The sequence below is a fragment of the Tupaia chinensis genome, unplaced genomic scaffold, assembly GCF_000334495.1.
Source record: "Tupaia chinensis unplaced genomic scaffold, TupChi_1.0 Scaffold000061_1, whole genome shotgun sequence".
Classification (NCBI taxonomy): domain Eukaryota; kingdom Metazoa; phylum Chordata; class Mammalia; order Scandentia; family Tupaiidae; genus Tupaia; species Tupaia belangeri.
Window position 1 is genome coordinate 1,104,929 of NW_006159519.1, and position 14,183 is coordinate 1,119,111.

Here is a 14,183-nt window from a genome sequence, read left to right on the forward strand (position 1 = left end):
GCAGCTAACAGTTATAGCAATCAGTATAACGCATCTAGAAAATAGATGCCAAATTCCCTATTTATAGTCAGGGAGATTAATTAGAAAGCCACTCAGTATAGACCTAGTATTCCTGGACTCCATCCACAGGTAGGATTCTAGTAATGACAGACTCTTCCTAAGAAACTTTTTATCTGCTTATCGTTTTCCTTGCATCATGATAGTCTTGGATCAATTTCCACAAACACTGACTTAGTGATTTATGAATATGCACAGTTGCAAATAAGCAATGTACGGGAACGACAGTATATGCACAATGGGGAGATAATCTACGATGAGGTCACTGAACAGGCGGGGAAGACGCCAGGCCCTGTACTAGGGCATGCCATTCGCATTCCCTTAGGTTAGCCTCACTACGTGTAATACGATGGGTCTTCAGGAGATTCATGGGAAATGTGTACTATGAAATAAAACTATGCACGAGCTTCAAGATTTTTTGCACCAAAATAAACTCATATTTATTTCCACTTTCCATAAACTTATTGAAATACCCTCATTAGCCCCATGAGAGAGCTGAGGAAGGTGCAGCTGGCGACCACTTATAGCTTTCAAGTGGCTGATCCAAAATGAGAACTCGGACCTGCCAGACTGCACAGTCCAGCATGGTCTTCACTTTCCTGCTCTCTGTGCTGTGAGGCCTCTCCAGACTAAGTATGTTACCATAAACTACACGGCAGGAGGAAGCCAACTGCAATAGGAAGCCACAGTCAAATCATTTCTATGAACAGGCCCATTACAGTAATGGGGTAGAGCAGGAGCGGGTGGGAAAGACCAGGAGCGGACCTCTCTTCGGTCTGACCTCTTGAGACTTTGATACCTTTACGTATCTTACTTGTAAAGGCTATAAGCCTATAAGGCAAATGATCTTAGAATATTCATTTTGCATAAAAGTGCCTCAATTTAAAATTTTAATACTATCAACTATGATGGCAGATAATATATAAGTCTAGAAACTGTTCAATATATAAAAAAGAACACGAAGCCATACTTACAATAGCCTTGAGCAGAAACCATGCCAAGAGACAGAGAGGACAAATTAGTATGAAGCAAACACAGCAGGCAACAGAGGGAACAATTTAGTAATTCATGAACAGAAGCAAAAGATATGCATTTTTCTTTCAGAAATGTGCATTTTTCTTTCAGAAATGTGCATTTTTTTTTCAGAAATGTGCATTTTTCTTTCTTCTACGTTCTCCTCATCCTGTCTTGTTCTCTGGAGTATTACATACTGTGGCTAGCTCAAATTATCCATATGACTGGATATAACAATGCTTTTCTGCTTCCATGCTAAAAACAAATGACATAAAAATAATAATAAAAAAGTGCAAACCATCCTACTCTGACTTAAGGTCACATGAAAAGACTGTGCTTTTGATAACAGAAACAGGCAGAAACGATGCTGTTCTTCAGAGGGGACCAGTCCATCAGGCAAGCTGTTCTATGTATGACCACGTATTCCTGAGATGCAACACTGTAGTTAGTGGCCAAGAAAAGTACAACAAAAGCCTGCAGGGGAGAGAGCCACATGCCCTGTACTACACTAATTACTTCTCTAAACGATTCAGAATAAAGGCAGAGCTTCAGAATAAAGGGCGGTTTCTATCTGAATCTTTCCCACACAGAGAAAAGAGCTCAGAAAGAATTTATGCTCAGTGTACAAGACATCTCGCTAGCATCTGGGCAAATCGGCTGATGAATTTACACAATTAGTACTTGACAGAGCTGGCGTCTCGCTTTGAAATATGTTCCCTTGAAGTAGCAGCCCATGCATATTCCATTAGACTTTATTACCACAGTGATACCTGATCAGGCTATGCCAAAATATTTTTTAACAAATAAACTCCTTTATTGATATTTTTCTGTAAGAGAATGAAGCACAATGGTTATCACTGGAACATTAAGGCTTAACTGATTGTGGTATTTTGCCCTTCCCTTTCCTACCATAACAAATCAACAAAAGGTCTCCTCCAAGATTTAGAGACCAGAATGAATTTTATATATCTCAAATCGACCTAGTGATTTCATTGAATTAAGAAATTTTACCCCTTGGGACCAGCAGATGGCATAATGGTTACATCACTGGACTCACACTTTGCCAACTGAGGTTTGAGTCCCAGATCGGGTCACTGGATAAAACATGTTTTTGTTTGTTTGTTTGTTTGTTTAAAAGAACATGACATTTCATACTAAGTTATAGCTTATAAAAGCATAAAGTTGTTTAAATGCTGGTAATAACTGAGAATTAACCTGGGAATCTAAGGACTCCTAACACATTAAGAAATAAACTAAAATCACTAATCTTAGACAAAAGGCCATACTGCCAATATTGAGATGATGTTTGGGAAAACTGGTAAAATTAGCTCACTGGTGGGCTTTCTATATCTGATATACTGTATTAACCATTCCTTCTTTGGTCACTTTTGATTTTATTTCTTTATGAGTTGTTTTTTTGTTTTGTTTTGTTTTGTTTTTTGCTAGAGGGCATGTGCACGTGCTGGAGACAGCAACAGAGACGGACAGTGAGAAGGCACCCCCCACGTGGAAGAGCCACACTACAGCCCTCTCTCCTCCAACTCACCCTCCTTCTGGGATTTTGGGCATGCACACACATATGCCTGGTGTGTTTCTCAAGACGCCAGAACTTGAACTGCGTGGTTGGCCATGAGGGATTTAGCTGCCTTAATCACCAAGACATGGAGCCCTATTCCTTTTTTTAAAAGAATTACTATTTTCATCCTTTCTTTCTTTAATTAATTTCTTCCTTCTTTCTTTCTCTCTCTCTTTTTCTCTTTCTCTCTTTCTTTCTTTTAGATTTGACCAGAGAGGGAAAGAGAGGGGAGAGGGGAGAGAGAGAGAGAAATGAGAAAGGAAGCTGTTAGGTCCAGGACTCAAACCATGGTCAGTCGTGTGGGAGTCCAGAGCCCTTAACTACCACAACACCTGCCAGCCCCTGGCGCCCCATACCAATCCTTACGTGTTAATGAAGCTCGATGGAATTGGCTCTCTCTGTATTTTTGAAACTGATCCTCTACAATGATTATCAGTGGAAACAATAAAATAATTTATACTTAAAAATCTGGGTATACAGCAAATACACAGGCAACAGGAAAAAAAAATTAGCTGGTTAAAGCTAAGAACAGTTTATCAAAATTTAGTTCTCCCCTCTTAACACTATTTTTGAACACTTCGTAAGTCTTAGCTATATTGTATATTGCTTAGTACATGTTAAGAATTTGCAAAATATGTTTTATTTACACTCTTTCCAGAGATCGATGGACTACTACGTGGCATACAAGCACTGACAGAAGGCTAGCATGCTGAGGAGAAGGAAGCCACCGTCCTCGGCACAGCGCAGGACCGCGTATTCTATGTGAGCGAGTGTGCCCACGGAGCAGGAGAGCTGTGGCAGAGGCGGCCGGAGCGCTAAGGACGTGCAGAAGAGGGTCAGTGTGCAGGGAGGGGACGAGCAAGAGTGGTCCTGAAACTTAGAGATGGGGGCACTCTCGGTATTATCTTCTTAAATCTCAATTTACATTAAAAATTTCTGCTTGAGCATGCCAAGTTTTCACTAGCATTTCTTTTCCTTTTGACCAGAGAGGGGATATCTTTTACTTCAACTTTGAATGCTGAGCTGAGTACATTTGAAATGCATAGCCTCAGTTAACTCCCTAGCTGATAACTAGGACTGAACATCTAACTCCCAGCAGAGTGAATCTGAAAGGGACAATAACGTATTGTCTGGTCCTTTTTATAAGGAATGTCAGTAAAAGAAGAAAACACTGTTTCTTTCCTATAACCAATATAATGCTACATTATTTTGATAGAGACCACCAAATAAAAAAAGAAGTCAATAGCTGTTCTCCACACTGTGAAATCATTGGTCCTTTGTGTGTAAGAAAACTTACATCTTCTGCTTTTGAGCCTTGGTCCTGTAAAGACTTTTGCAACTCTTCAACTTGTGACTGTACTTCCAGAAGTCTCTGATTCACCAGCCTAGAAATTAAATGGACATTAATTTTCCATATCCTGACTTATGTATACCTTTTTTCTTCAGGTTTTTTATTAGTTAGATAGAAAGTATAATTAGCCAAGTAAAGCTTCACGTTATGATAGCATGAGAGAAATTTAAAAAGTTCATGGAAAGTGACATTACAGTATGGGTTTATTCTGGTGCAAAAAGTTTTGAAATCCATGCATACTTTTTCCATAATACTCATTTTCCATAGACTTTTCGAAGGCACCCTGTAGTAGTAATATAGTCGTGGCCTTCTATCATGAGTACCAGAGCTCACTTTTCTGATTTTATTATTATTTTTTGTAATTGCCAGAGGGAGTATGTATTCACTGGAGACAGAGAGAAGAGAATGAGAGGGAGGAAGGGAGTGAAAGAGAAAGCACCCCTATGGGGCATGGTCATTTCTCCTTCATTTTTCCACCCTGACAGAATTTTGGGCATGCACACACACATGCCCAGCATGTTTTTCATGCTACTGGGGACAGGATTTGAACCTTGGTTGGTCATATGGAATCCAGCTTCCTTAACCACCATGCTACTAGGCTAGCTCTGATAATATTTTATATGGAGTGATGATTTCTAAAGTAGTGGTTTTTTGTTTTGTTTTGCTATAGGGTGCGTGCACTCGCCAGAAAGAGAGACAGCAGTGCCCTAACACCTGCACCATTGCAGCTGGGTCCACCTTAGTAATTTCTAAGGTTATTTCATCAGCCAATATGGTAAGCCTACTACACAGAGGCCATGCTAAGTATGATGAAATACAATCAGTCCATACCAAGATGTCCTTCAGAAGGATCTGAGAACAGCTCAAATGCCCAGCAATGGGAACTGAGCATATATGGTGATAAAACTATTGAAATAGAACGTAAGTGAGCAACATAAATATTGTAAATATATATGAGAAAAAGTTCATCTACAAAACAAACGTCTACCTCATGAGGCTATCTGGAGGAGCAGGTGGGGGGGTGAAGTGTGTTCAGAGCAGCACCTGTGCATAGCAGGTGTCCTACAAAGGTGAATGTCTTCTACCTTCTTTCCCTCCCTTTGGGGATTTAGTCAGCTAACATTTTAATCAAAGTCTAATTACTGAATACACATAGCTGTCAAGGGGTATCAGGTGGTAAAGGAACAAGATCCTATACTGGGCATTCTGTTATGTCTCCACTCTCAACTCTTCATCCCTTTCCTAACACTGTTTGAGGGTTGGCAGCTGTTACTGGTGTTCTAAAATGCTAACTAAGGGAAAAGTGACTGGAAGGACTCAGATCTACTCCAAAGTCTGCCTTCTAACAGCTGACATGGGGAGAAGGCACGCTGTGTCTAAGTAACGCAGTAGAGCCAATGGGCTTCACATGCAGGTGCCCTGAAAAATGGAGCGAGATGAAGGTGGAGACAGGTCATACAAGGTTACACAACTCAGAACAAACTTAAGAGAAAAAGCATGCTATGAGAAGAAAAAGAATACATGTCTCGCAAAACAGTGGAAGACAGGTTGTCAAGAAAGAGAGGCTGGGGTGTAGCTCTGGAGTCAGGCAGCTTGTCTGAGTCCAAGTGCCCTCATCTGGAAAACTTTTGTAAAGATGAGTAAAACAATATATTTAAAACAGCACACTCCCTGGAACAAACAGTGCTTAATAAGTATTAGCTGTTAATATCATTATTGTTATAGGTCATAGGTGGCCATAATCTAAAAGTAAGTTATCATCAGTGTTGTAATCGAAGAAACAAATGCAACGGCACGCTGGGAACAGCTGTAAATGAGACGCAGACTTGGGAGGTCATCAGTCCCCACGTTCACCAGAGCCATGCACATGACAACCAGCTGTCCTGGGCTGTAGTTGTGATGTATGCAAGAAACAATGCAAAGCCTACAAAGGAAGTCGTGGGTGTTTTGTTTCTTTCTTTTTCTTTTCCTTTTTTTTTCAAGTGAGAAAGAGAGAGGGAGTAAGGGAGAAGGAGAGAATGAGAGATGAGAGAAACGTATTTTTGTCAAGGTCTCAAGTCAGGATTTCCATCCCAGCCTTGTGGCCAACCAGGACCACAGGCATGTGCCACCATGCCTAGCCTGACTAGGTTGGTGTGGGAACCAAACCCAAGCCTCCCATGCAGCCCCAGGCTTGTGGAGCAGAGCCCGACCACCTGTGTCACTGTGCTGGGCCTGTGGGTGTTTCTTCATTACAAAAAAAAAAAAAAAAGGGTAAGGAGAGGCATTCCTAACCAAGATTATTAAAAAATAAACCCAGAGGTGAAGGATTCAAGAGATGCTTTCATCACAGGGACTGCATGTTTTCTACTCTTCCTTCCCTTCTCCACTTTCCATCTTTTCTAGGTACAGTTGTTTTTGTTTTCACTTTTATCTACATTTATTTTACGCTGACTTTATTCCTGTGCCGTAAGTTTTTGTTTCTTCAGTTTCTTCTGGGATATCTTTTTCTTCTGTGCAACTTCCTCTTATAGCTTGGGGACAATATGCTCTTTTTCAGTGAGGATCACTTCAATGCGCAGGGGGAGCTCACATATGGGTTAATCCACCCAGGAGCTCTGTACATATGACGGCGCATCTTGGGTGCCTGCCTCCTTCACCTGAATGTGCTCGATAACCAGAAAATCTACACCTAACCCCTTTAGTTCAGCATTATTGAATTAAATTTTTTTTTTTTTTTTTTTTTTAATAAATGAGCACTCTTTTTGGACCACCGACCCTATGTCCAGCCCTATTGTTTGGCCTGGGGACGTCTACCAACTCCACCATTTTAACGACGGAATGGCACAAACTGCTTTTGTAAAGTGACATCCTTCAGATCCACACTGCTTCTGTAAAGTGGTTTCCTTCAGATACTTGGTGGCTTTTCAGATAGGCACACCCTTGGTGGCCTGGGCAGTTTCATGTGCATTCTTAAAGTGAACATGAAGATTTGAACCTCTTGATTTGCAAGACTTTGAGACCTTGTCAAAATGAATCGTGAACCATTTTCAAAGACCACCTCAGGCCACTTAGGAGAAGAGGAAGAGCTCTGAGTACTTTTAAAAATCTTTCATTCACTATGCTCCTAAAAGTTGATGTAAAATTTTCCCCCTTTGATTATGCCTAATGGTGCTCTTATAATCACACTGGTATTCCTACTAATTTATACTGTTTGCTGATTCTTAGTAGCTTTAAAATATAATGTTATAGGAAGAAGGGTAGGCTATACAAAAATTCCTAACAATTTTGATTACAAGAGAGACTTTAATCTTGGAAATGACAAGTCAATCAGGCACAATAGAGACAGAATGTGTAATATAATGCAAACTGTGAAACTACCAATAAAATGTCAAATCCCTGAAAAATGACAACATATCACAGTAGTGAGAAAAAGGAAAAACAGTGTATGTTTGGCATCTAAGAATCATTTCCAAAAAGGAAAAAAAGACCATCTAAATAAAATATAAAAGTAAACTCTGTCAGAGTAAGCGACTAGTTTTTAAAAAAAGAATTATTTATTTAATTTTGTTTATTATTATTTTTAAAATTTGCTATGGGGCATGTGTGCTTACCAGAGAGAGAGAGAGAAAAAGAAAAAGAGAGAGAGAGGGAAAGTGAAAAAGTAAGCTGCCAGGTTCGGGATTTGAACTGTGGTTGGTGATGTGGGAGTCCAGCATCTTAACCATCACACCACCTTCTGGACCCAAGCTACTGATTTTAAAGTAACTGACTTTAAATGACTACTTAAGGCAATACACTGGGAACACACAAAAGAAAAATGATTTGTTAAATATGCACATTCTAAATTCTCAAAACAATTGTTCATAAAATGAATTAATGGCACAAAAAATAAAAGATTAGAAAAAAAAGTTCCTGCCATTTAACAGTGATAAATCTTGATGAGCTCCCCATACGGTTGGATCCTTTGAAATAATAGGCGAGGGTAACTCAGTGTGATACTGACTATGGTTGAAATGGCTGTGAAAGACTACAGATTAATGTTCGATTTTTTTTAATGCTCTAGTTTTAATTAGTGATTAGAAATGGTAACTGGAAGAGCTTTGTTATCATTCTGCTTGAAGAAATAAAGAGGGTGGAACTATTATAAAGAGACATGATACTTTTTTGCAAGTCTGTCCAAAAGTTGTGTAATGGATTAAAGTACTCTTAAAAGGAAACCGAACGGCACACGATCTCTTTTCAAAATACAATCCAACTTCTACTTAAAGAATCAGGCAGACAGGAACAGCCTGTGGCCCCACACCGCCACCTACACATACTCTACCTGTTCTCCGTCTCCAGTTCGTTCTTGCGCAGATTTGCATCATCCAAGAGGCTCTGCAATAAGGCAATTTTTTCATTGTCTGAACCCTCCTGGTTAAGTTTTAACATCTTATTCTCATGCTGAAGACGAATAAGTTTCTCCCTAAATGAGCAAAATAAAAATTCATTGTCTGGTATACTAATACAACAGAAGTATTAAAATACAGCTAAGTATAGTTACAGATTGAATACACAGAACAGAAACAAAAAATAAAGTATCTGCAATTAATTTAGCTCCTATTATAACTGGTGGAGACACTCCACTTCAAGCCATAATTACTTCTTTAATGGATAATATGAAAACAACAGAGTCTCTAAATAACATGACTTATAATGAACAAGATTTCAAAATACTGTTTTCTTTCTGACTTCCATACTTACGCTATGCACGCATTTATTTATTTGTTCTTTGGTTCTCATCAGAAACTATGCTCTCTAATGCTACTCTTGTTATCTTGGGCTTTTTGCATAATACCAAAAGTTTACAATGAGGGATGTTTAAAGCAATAGCCACATAGAGTGTGCTACCATGTTTACTGCAGGAATGATGTAACTGAATACTAATTCATCTCAAGTGTCAACTGTTGAAGATATAATTCATTCTTTACATAGGGTCCTCCTTAGAGGGACCCTTGAAGACAGTACTGTCAGACACCAGATATATAAAAAGCTGTACTCGTGGAAAAAGAAAAATCAAAACAAAAAACACATACCCACAAAAATCTGTTCTTACTTTGTAAATAACATAGATCTTATACAATACTTTTATTTTTGTTAATGAAAAATGAGTCAAATTTGTGACCCAATTCAAGCAGTTATTTAGAACATCGATATATTTTGTATATGGCAATACTGACTTCATATTTTTAATTATGAAGTAAACACACTCATTATAGGGAAACACAAAGATAAATGAAATACAAATCCTCCATAACTCTAGGTACAAAAGAACTGCTGTTAAAGTACAGCCATCTGGTGCTGTCTATGTACATGCATCAGCCATTTGGAAAAACCGGGTCACACAAGTACATGTTATATTAGAAACATTTACACTTAAAATTTCACAAAGTTTTCCTATCATTAAATATTATACTATAATATTCCTTTTATTTTTTTAAAGAGATTTTTTTGTTATAGGGTGCTTGTGCTCACTGGAGAGACAGAGATCGAGAGACAGAAAGTAAGTAATCACCCCCCAGGAGGGATGACCATGCCTCAATCCATTTTCCTCTCAAAATTTTGGGTATGGGGACCAGCAGTTAGTGTAATGGCTATGTAGCTGGACTCCCTTGTAGTCGACCGCAGTTTGCATCCAGCACCCGGTGGCTTAAAACTCATGCCGGGCACATATGCGTGCAAGATCCCAAGAGGAGAATGGAGAAGGGATTGTGGCATGACCACCCCCCTGGGGGATGATTTCTTGCTTTCTGTCTCTCTGTCTTTCTCTGTCTGGCGAGCGCACACGCCCTTATAGCAAAAACTTCTCAAAAATAAATAAATAAATAAATAAATTGGGGTATGCACACATATGCACCCAGTGGAGTTTTAAGCTGCTGGGCCTGGGACTCAAACTGTAGTCGAGTATGTGGGAGTCCAGTAATGTAATCGTTTCACCATCTGCTGGTCCCTATACTGTAATATTCTAAATGGCATGGTGTTAAACTACGTAAGTGAATCATTACTTACTTAATAAGAAATGGGAATTATAAAAAAAAAGAATTATTGGGGACCAGCAGTTAGCATAATAGCTATGGCGCTGGACTCCATGTAGTCAACCACGGTTCACGTCCCAGACCCAGTGGCTTAAAACTCACACTGGGCGCGTGTGCGTGCATGCCCAAGATCCCGAGAGGAGAATGGAGGTGAAGGGATTGTGGTGTGACCATCCCCCCTGGGGGGTGATTTCTCGCTTTCTGTCTCTACGTCTCTCTCTGTCTGTCTGGCGAGTGCACACGCCCTATAGCAAAAACCTCTCCAAAAAAGAAAAAAGAATTATTTTATTTATTTTAATTTGCCCAGAGAGCAAGAGAGAGTGAAAGAGAGAGAGAGAGAAAGTAAGCCGCCAGGTCCAGGACTTGAACTGCGATCAGCTATGTGGGAGTCCAGTGCACTCAATTACCATGCCACTTGCTGGCCCTAAGAAATGGGCATTTAGACTGTTACCAATTTTTAGCTTTAGTACGCTCATAGTGACCAGCTTTATAAGTATATCTTTGAGTACAACCTTGGTTATTTCCCTAGGATCAGTGCCCCAGAAAAGTAATTTTGAATTGAAAAGATAGAAGTATTTGTAGATACACTCTGCCAATCTACTAAAAAAAAGGAATTTGTGCCTCTTTAATCTTTTGCCCCTAGTTTATGAGATTTCCAATTGTCTTCACCTTTAACATCAAAGGTAAGTACCAAATATTAACCCACTGCCTAAGACACACGCTGCAAAATTTTCATCCCTAAGATATCATTTCATTTTCTTGAAAGCTCCTCTGGACATGGAACATATTTTAATTTGTTATCTAACCATACTCAGGAAGAACGTTTTTCTTGACTCTATCGTTGTTCTTAGTTTGGAAAGCCAGCTGCATTACAATATGATGCCAGTCTTCTCTGAGGGACATAATCATTTATATACAGATATGCATAAATAATATTAATGTGTTCATTCAGCTAATTTTATTGTTTCAATTATAAAGTCGCATACTGGATGGTAGAAAAGTAAAAGGTAAATGTTTTCACAGTATTATGCTATACTTCTCTTTGTACTTTATAAACAAGTGCCAACAAACAGTCTTCATTTATTCCACAAATATTTAAATGCTCATTTTAACTTCGCAGTTAATAAAATTTTAAGCTGTTGCTATAGGGCGTGTGCACTCTCCAGAGAGAGAGAGAGAAACAGAGTAAAAGAGAGGGAAAGTGAGATACCCCCGGGGAAGGAGTGGCCATGCCACAGTCTCTTTTCCTCCACTCTCCTCTCAGGATTTTGGGCATGCATAATGAATATATCCCCGGCATATTTTCCAAGCCGCTGGGTACAGTACTTGAACTGTACAGCCAGTCACGTGGGATCCAGCCTCCTTCACCACCATGCCACCTGGCTGGCCTGTTAATAGAACTCTTACATAACCATTTTTTCATTTAATACCCTTGAGGACGTTCTAAAGAATTAAGGCCAGTGTCCATTTCCAAAAGAAGGAAATAGGCTCAGAAAAGATAAGAGTAATATTGAAAATTAATCATTCTTCTTTTGCTGTATACTTGGTACTTCCTCCATATGCTTTTTCATTTTTATAAATAAAATATGCATGTATTGAAATAAATGGAATTTTTAAAATGTTATGACTAAATAAAAATTAAAGAATTACTGGGAACCAGCAGTTAGTGTAATGGCTATGTCGCTGGACTCCCACGTAGTCGACTGCGGTTTGCGTCCCGGACCCAGTGGCTTAAAACTCACGCCGGGCGCGTGTGCGTGCATGCCCAAGATCCCGAGAGGAGAATGGAGGAGAAGGGATTGCAGCATGGCCATCCCCCCTGGGGGGTGATTTCTCGCTTTCTGTCTCTATGTCTCTCTCTGTCTGTCTGGCGAGCGCACGCACCCTACAGCAAAAAACCTCTCCAAAAAAAAAAAAAATTACTGATTACAAATAGTAGGTGATGAGGAAAGATTTCCTCCTGTCTACAGCATTTTATCTTTCCAGACCATTCTGTGTGGTTAGTGGACAAATCTTGGTAACTATTTTGCAGGTTGATAGATAAGCATAATCTTTGTCTTGGGGCCAAATGTTTTCATGGCTAAATGTTTGCAGAGGATATCCAAGCCCAAGATCTATTAGTTTGTTCTTTGTGTGACTATTCTTTTTTTTTTTTTTTTTTTAATTAATTTCTCTCACAAGTGAGTCAGAGACAGAGAAGCATCTCTGACAAGGGCTCATCACGCTGTACTCTCCTGTGGGCAAGTTCGCACGTGTGTCTGTTTATGCCTGGATCAACCCGAGAGTCAAACCCCAGACTCCTGCACAGCCTCCAGCCTGGCAGAACGGCCTTGTGCTCCACTGCAACTGGGCCAAAGCACTGTTGTATTAAAGTGAGGAAGTCAGTTCTGAGCCATTTGAAGAAAGCTTCAAACATGCTGAAAACATGGAAATTTAACAGAGTTCAGGTTGAAGGGTCAGCTACAAAGAAGAAGGCACTGACCCTCCGTATCGGAGAGTAAGTTTTCTCCAGAAATACGGTGCACTGTGACTGAGCATCTCCTCACCTGATTTCAGGGGTCACGATCTCTGCGGCCAGACTGTCCGAAGACTCCTGACTTCCCAGAGGCATTAACCCTATAAAAACATAAACACAAATACAAAGTTAAAAGAGAGCATGGTCACCTTCTGGGTCCTCGTAATCTCTATTAAGTTCTGTCTCAATGATTTTTCTCATTCCACGTACCTCATACAAGTATAATATTTTCCTTTTGTTACTTTTGCTTACTTTATTTAATATACTGTTTTAAAGCTTCATCAGTGTTGCAACTAGAATTCCATTCCTTTTTATGGCTGAATAATATTCCATTCTCTATTACTTTTGCTTACTTTATTTAATATACTGTTTTAAAGCTTCATCAGTGTTGCAACTAGAATTCCATTCCTTTTTATGGCTGAATAATATTCCATTCTCTATTACTTTTGCTTACTTTATTTAATATACTGTTTTAAAGCTTCATCAGTGTTGCAACTAGAATTCCATTCCTTTTTATGGCTGAATAATATTCCATTCTCTCTATATATGCCACATTTATTTATCCATTCCATTTACAGTGGGTTGTTTCCACATTTTTTTTGCTACAGGGTGTGTGTACTTGCCAGAGAGAGAGAGACAGACAGAGACAGAAAGCAAGAAATCACCCCCGGGGGGATGGCCACACTGCAATCCCTTCTCCTCCATTCTCCTCCCAGGATCTTGGGCACACACACACACGTGCCTGATGTGAGTTTAAGCCACCGGGTCCAGGACTCAAACTACGGTCGACTACATGGTAGTCCAGTGACATAGTCATTACGCTAACTCCTAGTCCTCACTGTGGTTTTGACTTGCATTTTCCTAACGACCAAAGACACTGAGCACTGTCTCATGTCCTTATTGGCTATCTGCATATTTTCTTTAGAGAAATGTCCATTAAGTGCATTGCTCATATGTGAATTGGGTTGTTCTTTGTTGTTGTCAGAATTCTTTACACATTCTGGATATTAATAGCTTATCAGATTTACAAATATTTTCTCCCATTTTAAGGACTGCCTTTATTCTGTTAATAGCATCCTATATGTATAAAATTTTTAACTGTGAAGAAGTCCAAATTTATCGACTTTTTCTCTTGTTGCTTTTGCTTTTGGTATCAATTCCAGAAATCATTGCCAAATCGAAAGTCATGAAGATCTTTCTCTCTATTTTCTCCCAGAAGTTTTAGTCCTTGCTTTTATGTTTAGGTCTTGGATGCACTTTGAGTTAATTTTTGTATAAAGTGTAATAAAATAGTCCAACTTCATTCTTTTGCATGAGGATATACAAAAGATGTACTCTCTTTCTTCCTTTCCTTTGTTTTTATCTAATTGTTATGGCTATAACTTCTAGTACTAAGTGAAACTAAGGGAGAGAAAGTGGGGATCTTCCTCTTCAGAGTCTTAAAATACGTTCAGTTTTTTAACACTGAGTATGTCAGCTGTGGATTTTTTGTATATGATCTTTACCATGTTAAGAAAAATCTCTTCCTGTTTTATTAAGTTTTAAAAATCATGAAGGAGGGGGTATTCAGGAGGTTGCATTGTGGTTAAGGCACTAGACTCCCACATGGCCTAC

General features: G+C 39.3%; 1 protein-coding gene across 4 annotated transcripts in view; it reads right to left on the reverse strand.

Annotated features, from left to right (window-relative positions):
- The window catches only part of HOOK3 (hook microtubule tethering protein 3), a 102,081-nt gene that overhangs the window by 19,143 nt on the left and 68,755 nt on the right, over positions 1-14,183 (reverse strand). For 2 of the 4 annotated variants that reach the window (XM_014592758.2, XM_014592754.2), the window contains 3 exons: positions 8,305-8,445; positions 3,945-4,032; positions 1,032-1,037 (listed from right to left, as the gene is read on the reverse strand). In XM_014592758.2, coding sequence (XP_014448244.1) covers positions 1,032-1,037; positions 3,945-4,032; positions 8,305-8,445 — 235 coding nt within the window. The remainder of the gene's footprint in view (positions 1-1,031; positions 1,038-3,944; positions 4,033-8,304; positions 8,446-14,183) is intronic. The other 2 variants (XM_014592749.2, XM_006141641.3) reach the window with 1 other exon arrangement.